Source organism: Orbicella faveolata, unplaced genomic scaffold (assembly GCF_042242905.1).
Source record: "Orbicella faveolata isolate gen_17 unplaced genomic scaffold, um_ofav_v1 contig_3, whole genome shotgun sequence".
NCBI classification, from domain to species: domain Eukaryota; kingdom Metazoa; phylum Cnidaria; class Anthozoa; order Scleractinia; family Merulinidae; genus Orbicella; species Orbicella faveolata.
In genome coordinates, this window is record NW_028301558.1 from 5,592,478 (window position 1) to 5,612,500 (window position 20,023).

The 20,023-nt window shown below is 37.7% G+C and overlaps 1 protein-coding gene across 2 annotated transcripts in view; it reads left to right on the forward strand.

Moving 5' to 3' along the window:
• The first annotated feature begins 3,086 nt into the window (after positions 1-3,086).
• Positions 3,087-20,023, forward strand: part of LOC110068164 (ATP-dependent chromatin remodeler CHD8-like) — a 32,535-nt gene continuing 15,598 nt past the window's right edge. Inside the window, exons 1-24 of one of the 2 annotated variants that reach the window (XM_020775538.2) lie at positions 3,087-3,228; positions 4,189-5,888; positions 6,655-6,778; positions 6,976-7,185; positions 7,322-7,371; positions 7,465-7,585; positions 7,717-7,803; positions 10,974-11,039; positions 11,770-11,841; positions 12,571-12,698; positions 13,573-13,648; positions 14,005-14,117; positions 14,362-14,416; positions 14,840-14,903; positions 15,105-15,217; positions 15,536-15,697; positions 16,111-16,191; positions 16,286-17,017; positions 17,401-17,489; positions 17,573-17,666; positions 17,952-18,059; positions 18,715-18,896; positions 19,217-19,600; positions 19,800-19,889. In XM_020775538.2, coding sequence (XP_020631197.2) covers positions 4,366-5,888; positions 6,655-6,778; positions 6,976-7,185; positions 7,322-7,371; positions 7,465-7,585; positions 7,717-7,803; positions 10,974-11,039; positions 11,770-11,841; positions 12,571-12,698; positions 13,573-13,648; positions 14,005-14,117; positions 14,362-14,416; positions 14,840-14,903; positions 15,105-15,217; positions 15,536-15,697; positions 16,111-16,191; positions 16,286-17,017; positions 17,401-17,489; positions 17,573-17,666; positions 17,952-18,059; positions 18,715-18,896; positions 19,217-19,600; positions 19,800-19,889 — 4,724 coding nt within the window. In that variant the 5' untranslated portion in view covers positions 3,087-3,228; positions 4,189-4,365. The remainder of the gene's footprint in view (positions 3,229-4,188; positions 5,889-6,654; positions 6,779-6,975; positions 7,186-7,321; positions 7,372-7,464; positions 7,586-7,716; positions 7,804-10,973; positions 11,040-11,769; positions 11,842-12,570; positions 12,699-13,572; positions 13,649-14,004; positions 14,118-14,361; positions 14,417-14,839; positions 14,904-15,104; positions 15,218-15,535; positions 15,698-16,110; positions 16,192-16,285; positions 17,018-17,400; positions 17,490-17,572; positions 17,667-17,951; positions 18,060-18,714; positions 18,897-19,216; positions 19,601-19,799; positions 19,890-20,023) is intronic. The other variant, XM_020775539.2, reaches the window with a different exon arrangement.

Sequence of the window (20,023 nt, forward strand, 5' to 3'; positions counted from 1 at the left end):
GTAGGTCTGATATTAGGTCTACTGGACCCTGGCGGATTTTTCGACTCCGACAATTAATGAATGGTGCCTTCTTTGCTGGAATTGTTAGCGCCATTAACCAACGCAACACTGACATAATCAGAGAAGACTCGAGTCCCCCCACCTCCCACCGGCGAATTCAGAAATAGGTTAGAAATCGCATCATCACTTTCGCGAGCTGGAGCTGGGTAGGAGTGAGAATCGTAGTGCGCGCGAAAGGGCCCGTGAGCAACAGAGTCATAGGGCTGTCGGCTTCTGTCCCTGGCGAAAATGACTTGCGTTTCTCTTGTCGATCAAAGCCAGATATACTACGAGGAGTGAAAAATTTGCCCAACTAAGCGCAAGAGGGAAACTGAAGTTTTTCTCTAAGTGGAGGTCCATTCCTTGCATCGAGATGAAATGATTTGTTACACAGGAACACCATTATCGACCTTGTGTAGAGTAACTGCCACAGGAACACTATTCTCAAACTGGTGAAAGTAAGTCAGTGTATCACGCATTAGCACCCGCGAAAACACGTTGCTGTTAAACGTTTCACTGAGACTATCCTGTTTTGGGCATTTTCCAAAGGGTTGGTGGATACGAAGTGACATTTTTGACCTGCTTTTGACTCTTGTCAGGATAAATATTGTGTCGGTGGTGAAGGTAAGCTCAGGGGTTGCCGGAAATGTACAAATGAAACTGAATAAGTACAATTCAAATGTGACAAGTCAGTTTGAACTGTTGAAAGTTCGAATCGTAAAACGTCCCAGCCTGTAAGATATGGCCGAGAAAAAGAATCCTGGGTTTCGTAGGTCTACTTAAATAAGAAGGAAAGAAGGGGGCTTTGTAAATATTTTGTCAGAAAATTACTTCTGAGGGGATATATTAGTAATTGTAGCTAAAATCAAAAGCTGGCAATTGATCGTAGTTACTTTCTCACTGAAGGCTGAAAAAGTATGAACCATTTTCCAGACGAAAATCTTTGCTCTCGCTCTTTATAGCGTTGGGTGAAATGGAAAGTCGATATCCAGTAGATCGATGGGATATCAAGGTCGTGGAAAAACGCAGACAAGTTAAGTATAAAAGAGAATGGCTGATCTCTTGTTGTTTTCCTTGGTTTCCTTTTAAAATTAAAACCCTTTTAAATGACATTCAGGCAATTTTGACAGACCACACGTTTCTGCTGTAATTTTCCCGGCAACTTTCTATGAAGAAACAATTTTGTTCGTGACTTTTTCTTCACTTCACTCCGGTTTCTGGTCGGTGCCATTCGGATTTGTTCGAAACACGTGTTCGAGCTGGCGCGTAATGAATGCATGTAAACAACAGAAAACCCACGACAAATATACAGGTTTCGGCAGGTGGATCTGTCAACTAACCAATCGAAGAAGGGCATTGAACAATATCTTACACGCTAAGTAACAGGAGAGATCATTGTTTGAACCTGCAAAACAAGAAAATGCTTCTATTAAACTTCCATTTTTGATTGGCAGCTTGTTACGAAAAGCCATGTGAATTTTCAGTTCGGGCAATTTAATGGGTTCGCCTTTGTTAAATGAAGTTTTGTCATCTGCCTCCCGCGCAGTAGGTGACGAAAAGGGTGTCCTGGTGCGATCAAAAAAAACCAAATCGCTTTGAAAATTACGCGCTCAAACCGAAGGTCAATTTTCAATTTTAACAGAACGCACGTAAAACCGCTGTCGTATTAAATTCTTTGGTAATGCCACTGTCAACAATGGGGCTTTTATCCTGTTGTGATTAAAAAAGATAAAAAAAAAAAAAAGCACGCCTAAGAAAACAAGACCAAAAAACTGTTTTACAGGCTAACCTAGCGTGCAGTCACCAATGATAAAAAGAGCTAGTTCGAGATTGTAGAATAAAATGATTTGCACGTGATAAAATATACGTAAAGGATAAAGAATTCCAATTCTTTTTTGTCCGTCAAAAAATTCTTGTCAGATGTTCTTTGTTCTCTTGTCATGTTTACAAAACATTTTAAACTGTCAACTGCATTTTTTGCAGGAGGGGAGGCCCTGGTGTACCACCAGGGTGGGGTGGCCGGCTGGCTGAGTGATTGTCGCCTCTTTAGGGCATTATCACATATAAGACAAATAGGTATATTTTGTGAAGTGAGGCGTTTAATTTGTTAGAGGTCGTTCTTGTTTGGGACTCTCTTTTCTTTTTATTCGCATCCACCAACAAATTCAATCTTGGTTTTGGTTTAACAGCTTCTCTACAATCTGCCGGCCTAAGATTTTTGCATCAAGAAGTATAAAACAACAAGGCACTTTCCAAAAACTGACCCAGCCATGGAACATGCAAAAAAATTAGTAGTTTCCAAATAGTTTGTCCTTAAAATAGTTTACTCAGGCAGAGTTTATTTTGCAAGCACATCGCTACGCAAATGTTTTCAATCGTCCGATTTTTTCTCGTGACCGTGTAAAGTAACGTTACCCTGAAAAAAATCTAACGAATCAAAAGTTTAAGAAGAATTTCAACATCGAAGAGATTAAATTCCCAACCGTAATTTATGTTTTTGTTCTGTCGAAATATCTCAAGATAATTTTTGTCACGTTTGTGGTGTTCGATCGTTTAATATTTTAGCCGGAGGGTTTTTAACGATTTCTGCTGTTTTGTGTGTTATGTAATCGTCGCTTAATTTTTTTCGACGATGCCATTCGAAAATTCTCACGACTGCTCTTGGGACTTAACTTATTCAAAACGGGCTTTCTATTTAACTGAAAAAAGTGGTTTTTTTTCTTCAATGGAAGGAGAATGGCTCATTGTTCTTGTCACACAATAACCTCCGAAAGATGATTTGATATGCTAATGCCGTTTTTTGTATTGAAATCGTGTTTGCTATAAAAGATGTCATTTTCGCCAAAGACTTTAATGATCCAGTTATCCGCCAGACCCAGCCAAATAATCCTAATTACTCCGATCCGTTAGCTAACGAAGTTTGTGGATGGTTTGAGTTTGGGAAATGTGTTTCTTTGTCAAACTTGCCCTCCGGGTGACCTCTGTAATATATGCTACCCCCCACTCATCCGGGAACTTGCCTTAAAAGCTATCTTCTGATTGGCTGTCAGCAGGTAGTAACGTGGTGGCCAGTGAAAGCATGATATTCGTGTTCGAGTTCATCGCAAAACCTTTCGCTTATTCATCGAACAGGAATTTTTGGTCGGCCTTTTTCCATTCTTTGAGCTGTGTAGACTGCAGTTTCTGTAGGTTAGTGTTGTGTTTTTGTGTTTGACCATGTTTTAATCACGTTGTTGACCCTGTATGACATCAATTACTTCACTTGGAGCGCTTGTGAAGGGCAGCCAAAATATCCTTCGTGTTTCCCACATTTCGCTTTTGTTCCTTGACGTTGCAAACAAGCATGGACGTTACCACTTGGCGTTTGCACACTTAAATGCTGTTAAAGGGTACTCGACTTTTGAGGATTTATGGAGACTTTTTGGTTCAAACTGTTCAGGTTATCGAGGACAGGCATCAATTTGCACATATGAATCAACCAGTATAGTGAACACGAATTTTACATTGTTATTGTGGACAACTTTCCTCCACCTGGCCTGACTTGGCATGAAAGCTTTTGTTTTTCCCTGCTCGCTGCACTTGTATGAATATTTTTCTTGCTTCGTGGTTCTAACTCTCGACTGGAGGTTGTCAAAGTAATTGAATCTCGTAGTAAACGAAAACTGTAAAGATAATAATAGGTTTTGACAGGGGGAATTTTTTTATCGGGTTTGTAGTGATGCCTGAACCGGCTTCGTGCCCGTATTTCTACACGAACGCACTTTACTTCAAATTTCAAGTTGTTTAAGAGAAAGTGGCCTTTCTTTTAACGACTGCATTGCTTTTCAAGAGTACTGAACCGTTTGTTCGAAGGGTTTTGGCAGTTTAAAATAAAAATGTTTCCAAACTGGTGAGCATTCCGTAGGATAGCGGACCATGCAATGCAATTTACGGCGATGTCGTGTTACGCAAACCTCTTGTTCGTGATTCATTCATTCGTACCTATGTGTTTAGGTTGTGGAGGTGTACTTTGCCCGTTTTCCGTCGTTTTGCTTTTCCCCTGTTTACATATCGTATTACCATTAATTGACTTTCTTCTACAGTTTTCGTAGGATTAGAGTTGTTGGTCTTTAACTTAGTTCATCTTCCGTGACCTTTTCTCTTTTTCAGAACGGCTTCATTGACGGCGGCGAATAGAGTAGTCATCTTTAACAATCCACCTTCGCTTCCATGGCCCTTCAAGGAGGTTGTGTCGAAACGATCGAAAAAAGGACATGAAGATGGACATTTTGCAACGCACTGTGTAAAATTGGAGACCGGTTCTGGCTCCATCTCCGATGACCCATCATGGCGGATCCATTTCTGGGAATATTCGATGGCGTCAATAACGGCTTGGAAGATTTAGGTCTCGGCTCAACGCTCGGCACACATGGAAGCCAAGGAGGACAACTGCAGGAAAGGCTGCAGCATTCAGCGTCTTTTCCAGGATATCAATCGCAGTCGCCGTCGAACACAAATCAAACAAAGCTTCAACATTTCGATGATCGATCTTCAGGCTCTCCGTTCTTACCGCCCTCGCAGAAACTCCAGCATTTTAACGATCCGTTACTATCGTCATCGCCGCAACGATTTCACTCTATTCAGTCGTCCTCACAACAACAGTTTTCCGAATTTCGTTCACCATCACAGATAAACATGTGTTGGCCTCGTGGCCAACCGTTACGAAGCTCCCCTAATTATAGTGGATTCTCACAGGGATCTGAACAATCGCCATTTCGACAGCCATTTGGCTACGGGTTTCCGCGATCGTCTTCTCCAAGGCTTCAGCATTTCGCCAATCAATCGCCAATGAATTCCTCTCCAGATCGTTTTCCCACTGGGCCTTCACAGTCTCCTAGACTTCAGCACCAGAGCCAGTCACCTTCACTTCCTTACTCCGGCTCTTCTCCCAAAGGTACAAGCCCTAAGACTGTGGAGCCGAATCAACAACAGAAACAAAAGCAAATCAGTCCACAGCAAGCACTGTACAAACATCTGCAAGGTTCAGAAGGGAGCCAGCAGCAAATAGAGCTGGGGGGACAAAGTCGACTACAACACTTAGTATCTAGTAATGCAGGTGACATTGATCAAAGCAAACCTTCACTTTCAGGTGCAGGGGATGGAAATTTTCCTTATAATCCTTTTCAAAGTGGGTCTCGACCACCCATGGCTATGAGTCAGAATTCGCCCCAGTCCAGTTACAATTCGCAACAATTTCAAAATTCACAATATGCTGCTTTCAATGGTGGAATTGCAGGTGGAGTTGACCAGGACATGTTTACCCCAGGAAACCAGCATAATTTGGCAACTTCTCAACAGCCTGGATATCCATTCACCAACTTGCAGATGTCAGACCCTCAAGACCTGATGCAGGTCAAGACATCAGCAATCTTGCTTCAAATGCAGCGAATCCAGCAGCAGATCCAGCAAGTGCGGGAAATGGGACAGCCATCTCAAATGCAACAGTTGCAATTTCAATTTCAGCGGCTTTATCAAATCTATGCAATGCAACAACAACAAAGGGTACAGCCAAACTTTCAACCTCAGAACTATGATCAAATGAGGTTTATACAACAGCAAAGGCAGCAGGAGAAAGCCAATAGAATTGCTGTAGAAGCCATGGCTAAAGCAGCATTGCATAACAGTGATGGCATGCCCATGATGCCAGGGTTTCCACCAATGTCATCAGGCCAGCGAGTGATGGGAAATCCAACAGCAGTGAACACTGGAATGATGGATTTGACTAGGCACCCTATGCCAGCTGACCCTATTAGTCTGGGCCCTTCTATAGTTCAAAAACCAGCACCAGTACGGAGCTCACAGACTTCAAGGTTCAGTTTGAAACATTTTTTGTGTTTTGATTTCTTTCCTGTTAATTTCTGCGTGTCATCTAAGTAGGTATAGTACATTCTTTGTGTACGCCTTTAAATGTAGGGTTACAAATCTCTTTGTTGTGGAGGTAATGAGTTGATTATTATCATTAACCTAGATTTCTATTGGTGGCTCTACTGAAGCTCTGCAATCTAATTAGCAATTAGATCATGAGCCTGAGTTTTTTTTTTAAAACAGATGAATGTGTGTGGTTAACAAGGCAGAACTAAGTTGGCTATTGCTCATAGAAAACAAGGACAAGGGGTCTTAATGTTTTCGTAAAGTTAAAGTTGAAAAACTATGATTTTATGTAGTTAAGCCAACAGTCAAGAATAATTTGCCTTTTAATGGTAAAGAAACATGTTCTATCGCGAATAGACAAAAATGGGAGAATCAGCCAGATATACAGATATCTGATAGTATTCACTGAGTATTCGTTAAACTGTCAAAGGATGCACTGACATTTTCATGCAACTTTTATTGTTACAGAAACACCTTTTGTCACAATTTTAACTTGCATGACTTGAGGCCTTATTCCTAGCCTGAATACCAGGTCTTCCCAAGGGGAAGGAAGAAGGGGAAGGAATTCACCTTTGCCGTCTTTGTTCTATTTTCTTCCTGTCCCCTTAGAATAGCCTGATTCCCAGACTACCTTGTGCCTTGCATCATGCTGAAAGGGCAGAAATAATAACAATCTGATTGGCTTTGGTCTTTATTAAAATTCAGGCCACCAGCAACTGTGTTGGCAAAACCAACCCCTGTGCGGAGCAGGAAAGATTCATCTGATGCTGAACCTTCACCACCAAATTCTCCAAGCTATTTTGAAGAGGATCATGTTTCCAGTATCACTGTAAGTTTGAAAGTCTTCTTAAAATTTGACATAGAAAACTACTTTTTTTAATGCAATCTTAGCAATGGAGTTGAAAAAATATTTTGTGAATCTGATCATGGTTATTAGTATTTGTGCTATATAGTAGCTAAATATTTCAGAGTGAATTACTTCAACTTCAGAGTATAATTTCACCTTGTATACTCGACTACTTTCAGCGACGATCTCTCAGAGAACGCAAGAAGAAGACCTACAAGGACGACTTTGACTACAACTTGTCTGACGAGGAAGGGGAGAAGGAGCCTGCTGAAGGTGGCGTGCAGGCAGCATACCCAGGTGACAGTGCTGGTCAAGGCTATATACCAGTGGGACCTGAAGTTGAAGAGACAACAACAGTTGAGAAAATATTGGCCATGAGAACAAAACAGGTAGGGTTACTCATATTGTATTTTATAAAACCCAACTATGACCTGCTGAAAATTTCCAGTGTTAAAGTATTTAACCCAGTTTTTGTAGATCCACCTTTCCTATAAACTAAAAGCATGTGTCCAATTTGTTCTGTAGGATGAAGAACTTGGAAATTATGAGGAATTCTTGGTCAAGTTTAAGAACTAGTGAGTCAGAGTTTTTCCATGTATTTAAGTGGAGTGTTGTAAAATTTTATTACAAACCATCTAACATAAATGTTGGTTTCTGTTTTCTTTCAGCTCTTATCTTCACTGTGAATGGGCAACCGCAGACAAATTGGCTAGAGGAGACAAGAGAATACACATGAAAATCAAACGATACAAAGCCAAACAGCAAAACGCCATGGCCTTTTTCAGTGAGGTATGTCCATTTTTTTTAAAAAAAGAAGTTAATGAATAGGTAAACTACTTTGAATTGTTTTTTAATTTTCAGGTTTCACATCAAAACATTGTTCATTCAGCAACAAACATTGGTATTGTTTATTCCAACAGCTTGACGAAGAGCCCTTTAATCCTGATTATGTTGAAGTAGACCGTGTATTAGATATGTCTACTGGAGTTGATCAAAATTCTGGTGAGGTAAGTCACAAACTGAATAAGACACATTAATTTACACCGTGTACTCTGTGCAAAATAAATGCAATGTTAGAGGTTTGTTTGCTCCCGGATTGGATTGTTGAAATTTGACATAAAAACTTAAGTAATTATAGGTTAGCACTCATTTCAGGGAATCAGTACAGGTATAGGAAGCAAAATTTGTAACAGTCAAACAGAATATTGAGCCGCCGAACTCAGGTGTGCGTGACACAGTTGCTGTAATAAGAAGTTTGTTTTATGCCTGGGTTATCTTGACAACTTTTGAGTTTTTAAAGGATTTTAAAGGTCATGTTTATATACACACTTGGTGGTAATCTTTATTTGCTCCTAAAGATAAAATTGGCTTTTTTGGCTTACAGTTTTCAAGTCTGTGCTATCTAAATATCTTGGTATGCACATGTTTGATAGATAGTAATTATCGCGTGCTGATATTCATTGTCGCTGTCAAAGTTATTGATGTCTGCGGTAACAAGGTCATGTATTGGTTAGACAACAAAACTGGGTCACTTGTGAGACAAAAATAGACACAGTTAATCTTTGTAATCTTCCCTAAAAAAGCCATGTTTCTTCTTTACATTTCCTAATCTGCTTAGAAAAGAATACGTAATAAGCTTGTCTTGGAACAATATTGTTGCTATTTATGTAGATTTAATTGGCAGTATTTTTGCTTTTGTCTGTGTCCTGTAGTGGACTGCCAGAGAATAAAAGATTTAGTGATTAGAATCAGACACATCTTCAACAGATGTTTGAGATCATTGATTCTATTTTCTGATGACCAGTTTTGCCTTCTTTACAAAAGATTTAATTAAAATTAAAGTGTGGCTTCAAGATTTTGAAAGCTAGCAAACAGTTGTCATTTCTAAAGTGTAGATCTTTGAGTTGCAGTATTTCTATGAAAAGTTTTTTTACAGTATTTACGTACATAATATCACAAACAATTCAATTAAAACAACGCAGATTTTTCGTTTACCAGTACAAAGGGGAGCTATTTTTTGGCTTTGTAATAAACCAGACTCCATAATTCATGTCTAAGAAATATGCAAATGTTGTAAACTTCGCCCCTTAGTGAACATGAATAATTAATTCTGATCTGCCTTTCAAGCTTAAAATATAGCATTTTTCTTCCTCTTGGTCATGAGTTTGACTTCTCTTTTGAAGAATACTTGTAATTCTTCCAGTACACCTTTTGGCCTCATCAAGAGGTGTCATTTTGTTGAAGAGGCTCTTAATTTATAGGGTGTTTTACTTTGATTTTCTTACACGCTATTGTTGTCTTGGATGTGTAAATCATAAAATATATTATTTTGATGTCAATATTACTTCTAAAGCACAATTTAGGTTAGAGAATTCACAAAACAGTTTTTCTCACATTACCTTTATTGATGAAGCCTTGACAAAATTTCCTGATTGAGCTTCAATACCACCAAGTTAGCAGCTATTTTCTTTGATGATCAGTGAATAGATTTATGTCAACAGTGGCAGCATACTCATTGACAATTTTATCTGCCATATCTGTATATGGATATCACGTTTGAGTTTCACTCCAGTGACCAGGGTCAATAAAAATACTATTCAAACACCTTTTTGAACAGTATTTCTACATTATCATATGCTATAACCCACTACTGTCAGACTGTTTTAATCAATGTGAAGTGACGCTTGTCTCGTGGGGTAATACCTTTTTTGTGTCATCTCTGAAATTGCAACTGCGCATTTCCTGCAGGTGTTTATGTTGTCACACATGCCTGACTAGACAAGTTTAGTTTACATGAGACAAGCAAATTGCTTTTTTCATGTCACTATTGTTGATTTTGTATGGTATACTTTAATATTGAAATCTTTGTCCCCTTTTGTTTGCTTTTGTGTAGAATTAGTTTTTTCACAAGGGTGTTACTTTTTTAGGTTGAACAAACAATTAAATTTATTCTTCTTCATAATTGTATGATATCTGTTGGTGTTTGGGAAGGAGGTACCCTTGTGAACATGGCATTGCAGTAAATATCAAATGTATTGCATTGAGATGGTCAACCTCCAACAGCAATTTTATGCTTATCAGACAAGTAACTGAATTTTCAGAATACTTCACCACAAGCATATATTTGTTATCAAGTGTATAGCTTGTATATATTTGTCAACTCAGTCTTCCTTGATTCAAATCAGTCACACTGTGAATGAAGTGAAAGTAACTCACTCCTAACATCCTAAACTAGAAAGTGATTTGCTGTTGTATTGTAAACCTGTATGTCAGTTTCGTAAAATACCCGACTTGTTGTTTCAGGCTATAATGAAAAGGCTTTATAGGTGTAGTTGAATTTATCTCAAACGAAACTTAAAACAATGAAGTTTTCTTAACCACCAACAGGGACTACAAAGACTTTTAAAAGAGTAATAATATCTCAGAATACTCCCATTGGTTAAACTTTAGTTCTTATTGTTCACAGCTGCATAATAGTGCAGACTGGATTTAGGCTAGCTTCTCCCCCGCATCCGACAGAATTCCTACTTTCTGTTTCCTCACCTCCAGATTAGAATGGCTACCGGCAGCAGAAATTGTTATGACAGTTCAAGTGAAAGATATCTCATGCTCTAGTGTACTCTGTTGGTTTTTCCAAGTTAAAAAATATGTTTGATTTTATTCTTGGGCAGTTAAGAAATTAAAGGTTAAAAGGAAAAAAATGTGAGGGGCACTTGAGTGTTGCAGGCAAACATTTTCATTGTCAACCTGGTGTTTATGTTTATCTGCATGTCCAAATATTATGTATTAAATTAATCCATAGCAGGCAGATAGGATTAACAGAAACCGTAAATGTAAGCACTATACTTATTTATCATTTGAAGCCAAAAAACTGTACACATCAGCTTTTATTTGTACTTGTTCTTACAAAAATGTAAAGTTTAAATTTAAATTATATAGAGTAGGGGCTAGTGGAGCCAGATATCCAATTAAGGTATTATATAGATAGATAAACTGAAATATAAAATGTGACAAGATCAGGAAATTTTATAAACTTCAGGCAATTAAGCAAAGGACTAGGTTGTCCAAAAAGACTTGTTGGATGTACATTATGTTCAAGTTACACTCGGATGCAGTAAACTGTGAATAGTAGTTATGTCATTCAAGAAATGAATCTCCAATTTTTTTGTTGTTGCAGCCAATCACACACTACCTTGTGAAATGGTGTTCACAGCCTTATGAGGAAAGCACTTGGGAAATTGAGGTTAGTCACCTGAAAATGAGCTGGAAGAATTTTTCTTGCTTGTTATTATCAGTGTTTCTTTTTTTTTTTTTATCAAAGTTAAGGGACACTTGGTACTCCAAGCTGTTGTCATTTAAGAAACATAACTGAGTTAACTCACAAAACTCAAACCTTCAAGGGAAAATGAAAAATGTTTGAGCTTTCAAGAGTCCAGTTTTTAGTGGTGGATATCGCAAAGCGTAGAAACGTCTATCGTTAGGGGTAAGAATATGGAAATTGAGCACTGAGTCGAGTACAATTCAGGGAGTAATTGTGCAAATAATTTATAAATTGGACAAGTTTTCAGCCACATGTTTCTAAGATGTTTAAATTTATTGTTGTCAAGAGACCCATTTCTGATTATGTAACAATGGTTGAATTTATCCTAAAGACAAATTATTTGCAGCCAAATTTATATTAGGAGACAATTTATCCATTTGAGATGATTTATCCATCTAAGACAGAAAAAGTATAAATCTGGTGTTAAGATGAATTATGTGCTCAAATTTGTCTGCAGGTGATTGGTCTGTTTTGATGAATGAGCTGAAGATGAATTTGGGCACATACTTCATCTTTGCTGACCATTCATTGGTCTCAAGCAGACGTATTACCATTCTCAGACGGATAATTCATCTCAGACGGATTATTTGTACCTAGCATAAATTCGACCAATAAGTCCATTATACTCATGGCGTGTCCTTTTCTCCAACAGGCTGATGTGGACGAAGCTAAAATCAAACAGTTTCAAAAGCTTAAGGAACTCCCACCAATGCAACTAAGACAAGTAAGTTCTATTGTAACAAAAACTGTGAATCTAGCAGAGAATAAATCTAACAGTTTTCCTTCAAAACTACCCAAACTTATTATAAGTCATCAAGTTGAAACAAGAAACAATAACTGTAGGAGTGTTGAGAATGTGCTTTGAATGTGTTCTTAATTAACATATTGAAGTTGTATAAGTTCATGTCTCTGTTCTTAGATTTAGATCCATTTGAGAAGATCAAACACATGAACCACTGTTTTATCACATTTCCAAATGCCTCAAGCTTCAAAAAAAAAGTCCAATCCTTGTCATCCTTGAACGTGGGATGAAACATGTTTGATACTGTATATTACATAAAAACAACCAGGCCATTTGTTTAGCTGCTTTCTTGGACTCTGTGTTGAAATGAGTCTTTTTACAAGCCAATTCAGTTAAAATGTGTTTCATCTAATTTGTTCAATTTCTTTCAAATAAAAGATGGTCATTTACACATAATAAGTTTTAGGTAAAGAGGCAAAATGACCTATTTTTGTGTACAAGCTATAGGGCCTATGTATACATGTATAGTTGGTACTTCAGCTGATTCTGTAACATGAAGCAATAAAAATTCACAGGACTGTTACACATATTTATCTGATATGCGTCTGAATTCTTCAGCTGTAGTTCTACAGATCATCTGCTTCAACCAAATGAAATCAACTTGCCAAAACGTTGTCTTTAAATTCAATATAAACCTTTTTTTCTGTGTAGTTTCGTCCCCGCCCATACCCTCACGAATGGTGTAAAATGGACACAACACCAGTGTACAAGGATGGTAATACATTGCGTGATTATCAACTAGAAGGTGTAAACTGGCTTACCTTTTGCTGGTGTAACAGGTAAACAATTCAACTGATGCAATCATAGTCTACTGTAGTTCCCTTTATGCTGATTATGTTTGTAAACATTTACTTTGCCTTGCTTAAGGTGGCTCCCTATAGTTTTACGATCGCATGCACGCTGAGGATGAAAGCTCAAGTAATCTGCGCTCGCTCGAAGCAAAACCTCAGTGTTTTTTGATATTTTCTGACGTCAACATGAGCACAAAAAGCAAAACTGACAGTGAATTTTCTCACGGTTCCTTTGGTGAAATTCCCTAAAATTTGGCAGATTGGTAGTAAATATTTTACTTTAGTCAGGGCTCGTTTTTCAGGGAAATCTATAAGACCAGATTTTTTGCAGCAGTAAAAGACATAAATTTGAAAAAATCGAAAAAACTGCCTTTACAAACCCAACTTTTTTTGTGTTTGAAATTCATATCCTGCTGGAAGTGATGCGTTGTAAAAATTTTGGAAGATTTCACCTTAGAAAATTCAAGAAAATCACAAATAAAGCCACACAAACAGTAAAAAACACATTTGTTTGGGCATTCATAATTCAAGACTTAAGGCCAAAATTTTAACAGAGATGATAGCAAAACGCTATTTAATCACTCATTATTACATGTAATAAGTTTGAAAGGACTGGGTGTGAAAGTGAATGCAAAAACAGCATTCAAAACATAACACTTGTGCGAGCAACGCCATAAATGATTACCCTATGGAGCCACCTTAAGCGTTTGATTTGTCACTTTATTCATGAAAACTATGTATATGCTTTGTGGCTTTGAGGAAAATCCTTGTATTGTGGGTGTTAGAGTTGATTGTGACTCTAATAGATTTTAACCTTAGGTTTTGTAAGCTAACAGTCAACTTTGTACTCCTTTTAATCTAGGCAAAACTCCATTCTAGCTGATGAAATGGGTCTTGGTAAAACTATCCAGTCGATCTCATTTCTTATTGAAATGCAGGTGAGTGTTTAACAGTTGAAAAGAAGATTCCAACTTAAGTTATTTCTTCAAACACTATAGTATAGATTTATCAGATTTGGAAATGTCAGTCAGATGGTAGATGCAGTCATGCCAATGACTAATTTTTGAAATGAACTAACACTCCACTGAAATCCAGATCGTCTGACTGCAATATTTTACAATGAATGTGATTAAAATTACAATGTAGAACATGTCTTGCTCTGTGACAAGCTAACTTCTAGCTTTTTTCATGATCATATTTTCATCTCCAAAATTCTCTTAAGCTGTGTGAGTGACCAGCTATGGTCATTTGTACATGACTGTACAAAAGCTGAGAAAATACTTGTTGTTTGCAGCGGTATGGTGTCAGGGGGCCATTTCTTGTGATAGCACCACTCTCTACCATTTCTAACTGGCAAAGGGAATTTGAGACTTGGAGTGACATAAATGCTGTTGTCTATCATGGAAGGTCAGTTGCTCTTCGTGTACAGGACAAAGTAATATTATAATTTACGACAACGGGAATACACAAATAACGTAACATATTAAATTGTTGGAGTGTAGCGGACAAAGTATTGCCCTTTTGTCTTTTTTTGAGGATGTGTTTCTGATACATTTTGCTTTAAATCAATCATAGTATTTTTACTATTGTTCTGAACTCTAAAGAGTAACTGTGAAACTAACATAATTATGGTCTTCATTTGTCTTTCTAGTGCATCAAGCCGTCACTTGATTCAGGAGTATGAATTTTACTTCAGAGATGAAAATGTAAGTTATATTTGCTTACTTGGTGTTTGTACATGTACATCAGCACATGGTAGTGATACCTGATGCTACAACCATCCATGTAAGAATTCTTCAGTCAGTCATGAGATATTCTGATGTACATGTACAACTGGCACAATCAGATAATGAAATTCAAAACTGGAGAGGGATTTTTTTTGAAGTTATTTTAGCCTATATACTAATTCAGAGGGCTAGGTGGTGAAAACGTTAGCTCAAGATCAGGGGTATTGAACAGGCAACTTTTCATCCAACTTGCTGTATCTCAGTCAATATGCATTTTGGAAGATTACCTTTATTCAGCTTTTCTTTGGGAAACTAACTTTGTGAACATTCTTAATTTTGCGTGCTAATAGAATTGCTGGCTTGAGTGAAGAGGATAATTTGCTATTTGTTTCTGTTTCCTAGGGCCAACCCTATTCTGGATTGTTTAAGTTTGAAGCAATGATTACAACATATGAAATAATCATAGGTAAAAACATCTGTTACATAAACATTGATGTGTAAAGATTGATCACAATTATATGGCTTGCATTGTGCTTACATGTAGATGTACCTTCTGCAAAAGTCAGATGGTTTGATTTTAGATAGTTCAGGTGAAGTTACTTGAGAAATCTGTTAAAAGTTACATTAAAATGACAAGATGGTTTTGCTCTGTTATCTCTCAAACTAGCTGACAACATGCAATTGAGTGCAGTGCCCTGGAGATGTGTGGTAATTGATGAGGCTCATCGCTTAAAGAATCGCAACTGCAAACTACTGGAGGGCCTCAACAACCTGAGCATGGTATACTAAATGATGACTTCTTTTGTCTCTGATTTAATAACAGATTTAGCTTGTGAAATGACCATCTAGTTTACCAGTTGGCTAGAAACTAGTTCTAATGGAAAATACCAGCATAACAGTCACAGCTATTTTTAATGTTTTCTTAAAATTGTACCATCTTTGTTCATGTAAAATTTAATTGTTTGAAGTGGAAGCTTGATGCCTGTGTGACAATATTGTACGATGTAGACATTCTTTTGTAAAGAATAATGTGTCCTGCTTGAAAAAGTAATGTAGGCATTCAGTAGCACAACTAAAATACTGATATTTTATTTTAAGGAACATCGAATACTGTTGACAGGAACCCCACTGCAGAACAATGTAGATGAGCTGTTCAGTCTTCTGAATTTCCTAGAACCAGCTCAGTTTCCCTCTCAAGTGGCTTTCCTTATGGAGTTTGGTGACCTGAAGACGGAGGCTCAAGTCGAGAAACTGAAACAGGTGTGTTGATAATGTAAGACTTATTTTATAACCCATTTTCATTTGAACTTTGAGAATCATTTGACTTCTTAATTTATTTTTGTCCTTCTGTTCTATGATCAGTTCAAAAAAGTAAGAAAGTGCATGATTTTGAGAATAAGGAAAGTTGTTTTTTCTTTTGATATGAAGTCCAATCAGTTGTAATCATATTTTAATCATATTTGGACAATGATCTACAAGAGGATGCCATGTTTAACCAATGAGTGTTTTAGAGGAGTGAACTATATCATAAAGTGATGAAAATTTCAGATATCTATCTGTTTGTTTTCCAAACACATCAGCCTACCAGAAAGGCAACAGCTGCTGCGCTTGCAATTTTTTTTGATGTATTTGTGTTCACTAATATATTTTTGTTTGCTTGTTTTTCTGACTAGCTTTTGAAACCAATGATGTTGAGACGACTTAAGGAAGATGTTGAGAAAAACATTGCTCCCAAAGAAGAAACCATCATAGAGGTGGGTTTCTAATTCTTGTCTTGGTCTATTGCAGTTTTAGCTTATGGCCAAGGCCTGTCTTAGTAATACTCTTATTTTAAAACTTTCCTATTAGGTTGAACTTACCACCATCCAGAAAAAGCTGTACAGAGCCATCCTGGAAAGAAACTTTGCCTTCCTAAGTAAGGGAGTGTCATCCAGTGCAAATGTACCAAATTTGATGAACACCATGATGGAACTCCGCAAATGCTGTAATCATCCTTTCTTGATCAATGGTGCTGAGGACAAAGTGCTTTCAGAGCATAACTTGTCACTGGTTGAAAAGACAGCCAAACACGCTAACATCATGATTGAAGCCTCAGGAAAGCTTGTCCTTATTCACAAACTTTTACCCAAACTGAAATCCAGTGGACACAAAGTCCTTATTTTCTCACAAATGGTTCGTTGTCTTGACATTCTGGAAGACTACCTTGTTCACATGAGATATCCATATGAGAGGATAGATGGACGTGTCAGAGGAAATCTCCGACAGGCAGCTATTGACAGGTTCAGCAAACCCGACTCAGATCGCTTCGTCTTCTTGTTGTGCACACGAGCTGGAGGGTTAGGAATTAATTTGACAGCTGCAGACACTGTTATCATTTTCGATTCAGACTGGAATCCTCAGAATGACATTCAAGCTCAGGCAAGGTGTCATCGAATTGGACAGAGCCGGTCTGTCAAGGTGTACAGGCTCATCACTAGGAATTCTTATGAGCGTGAAATGTTTGACAGGGCAAGCATGAAGCTAGGCTTGGACAAGGCTGTGCTGCAATCCATGAATACCAAGGAGAATGCAAGTAACAATGTAAGAACTTACAAGAAGGGTAGCTTTCAATAATTTATTTTGAATAACTCATCAAAGATAATTTTAAATGATTTTATGGTTTTGCGTCTGCTGCACACTGTAGTTTTTTGTTGTTGTTGTTTTCCAAGAAAACCTTGTTTAAACTGTTTCACCCAATCAAAGTAAACTACTATCAAACTATTAGGAGCAACAGCAAAGTCAGTTACACTTATTTCTGTCCGTGTGGACAACTGTGAACTGTAATGCTGACCTTGGAACTTGGTGTAATAAACTGTTTCTATGATGATGATTTGGTGTGAAAATTGATCTATGAAAATTTTGTTGTATGTTAATTCAAGAGTGGTCAATTAGAGTAAACTTATTGATTACCTTATGCTCTCCAGCAATCACTGTCCAAGAGAGAGATTGAAGACTTGCTAAGAAAGGGTGCCTATGGTGCGATCATGGAAGAAGAAAATGATGACAGTTCAAAGTAAGTGTCTTCTCATATTGTAATGTATGTGGTTTCTTAGTATATTATCTGTAACATTGTAACCTCTTATACCTTTGCCTCAGCAGATTTTGTGAAGAAGACATTGATCAGATTCTTGAGCGTCGCACACAGGTCGTCGTACTGGAGTCTCAGGGCAAGGGATCAACTTTTGCGAAGGTGTTAAAAGTGTTTGATCATTATTTAACTTGTGGTAATGATTTATGTCCAAGCAAACGGTTTGTGTAATATGGAATTAAATGAAGGACTGAAGATGTTTCTGTCAGTGATTTGTTTTCAGTTACCTATCAGAGTCCCTTGGTTGGTACCCTGTCCATTGTAACTGGTGCCCCTATCAAGTGGTGTGCCCATATCAGGGTGTTAGGCTTCCTTGCCTTCAGTCCCTACAGTACTTGCTTGTGGTGGATTTAATTATAACCTTCTGTCCTTTTTGGGTTCTTGTAGGCAAGCTTTGTGTCATCCAAAGGTGAAGAGGAAATTGATATTGATGACCCTGACTTCTGGCAGAAATGGGCCAAAAAAGCTGAATTGGATGTTGATCTCATGAACAAGGTAGGCCATACAGCTGAAGTTTAAGGCCTGCCCATATATTAATGGGTTAATTACAGGTTGCCCCAAGAATATGAGTCATATGAGGGTCAAGACAGGTATTGTGGAAGTAAAACACTTTCGCCCCCCCCCCCCCCCCCCCTTGAAGTTAGATCTTTTGCTTTCTTTCTATTATCTAGACCACAGTGCTGGGTTGTTCAAAGCCCAATTAAGCTAACCCAAGATTAGCGGGAATTGTGATTACAGTTTCATAACTTTTGAGTGAGATGTTCTCTATGTATATTGTTTGTCCTTCAGTTTTGAGTTTGAATAATCTCAAACTACACTAAACATAAGCAGTGGAAAGTATTTTCATAAAAGAAAATAAATACTTCAGTCAGCTTTTAATCCTGGGTTACAGTTAACAGACTTTCAAACAACCTGGCCCATATCTGGAATAAAATGTGTGCTGCTGAACTTAAATTGCTCAGTCACATACTAAATGTATCTTGAAGTTTTGGTACAGTTAAAAATATGCCCTATCTTTTGGACAGTTTCTTCCACCTCAAATGGGTTAGTTCCTAAACAATGCTATAAACATTGCAATTATGATGTATTGGTTTGTAAGTGACTTTCAAACTTTTTGAGGGAGAAAGTAATCAAATAACATGTTTTTCAGGATAATCGCATCATTGATGCCCCACGACAAAGGAAACAAACTAAGAGATATGGCAATGAGGATGGGGATTTTGAACTGTCAGACTTGGACCTTGAAGAAGATGATGAAGCACCTTTGCCACGGAGATCATCTTGGACCAGAGTGGAATGTTTCCGAGTGGAAAAGAACCTGCTCATTTATGGGTAAGCTGTTTGATGTACCTATAGATGTTTCGTACCCAACCAAGTAAAATAGAAAACACAATGGTTTCAAAAGTTCAAATCTATGTGAAATTTAAACCACACCAGACTTATTATGTTAGCATTATGAATAAACGAGCTGTGTAAATTAGATCAATATCTGGCATTTTATCAACATAACTATTGTTGACATCCATTGATTACAATATTCTTTGCTCTTTTTTAGCTAAAAACTGCTTTTATTCTTTGTGTTAGTTAACAGATGTTAAGAATATTTGCTTTATCCCGTATAATTGTTTAATATCTATTGTTTATCGATTTAGCTGGGGACAGTGGAAAGATGTGATTGCTTCTGGAAGATTCAAGACCAAGGTCTCAGAAAGAGATGTTGAAGCAATTTCCCGCACCATACTGGTCTATTGTCTCCACCACTACAAAGGGGATGAGAAAGTAAAGGGTTTTATTCGAGATCTCATCAAGGCTTCTGCCACCAGAGAAAGACTACCCAGTGAGGAAAGAGATGCCACTTACACTCCTTTACCAGCAACAGGCAAGACCAAGACAAGAAACAAGAAGGGCAAGACTACAAACAAGAACAAGAGTGCCATTGCTCTTCTTGAAGTCAGTAGTGAGTGGCGAACATGTGATCCAGAGACTCTTATATTAGATGAAGGGTACAAGAAGCATTTACAACACCACTGCAACAAGTAAGATTGCATGTACCTTTCCTTTCTACTGAGATTTAGAATTGGAATTAGTTTAATTTTCTCAATTGGAGAAACCTTTCAATTGATGTTTTTCTAAGAGATGTCACCGCAGTTACTGCAATCATGCAGTGCATGGAGCTTATGTCAATGCCACGTTTAACTTTGCCTCACATTTACAAATTTTTTTTTTCTCTGACAGGATTCTCTTGCGTGTCAAACTGCTTTACTTTCTGAGACATGAAGTGATTGGAAAACTTGGACCCAAGATAAAGGAGGGATGCAATGCAAGGTTTGTTATTGTGAATTCTTTTTCCTTTGATTTGTATGGAGCGCTTGGTAAGCTGGGACTTTGGGGAAAGTGCCTATGTTGTGGTTCAAATTTGGTATTTTCTTATGTTTAGGTGTATGGTAATATAATTATTG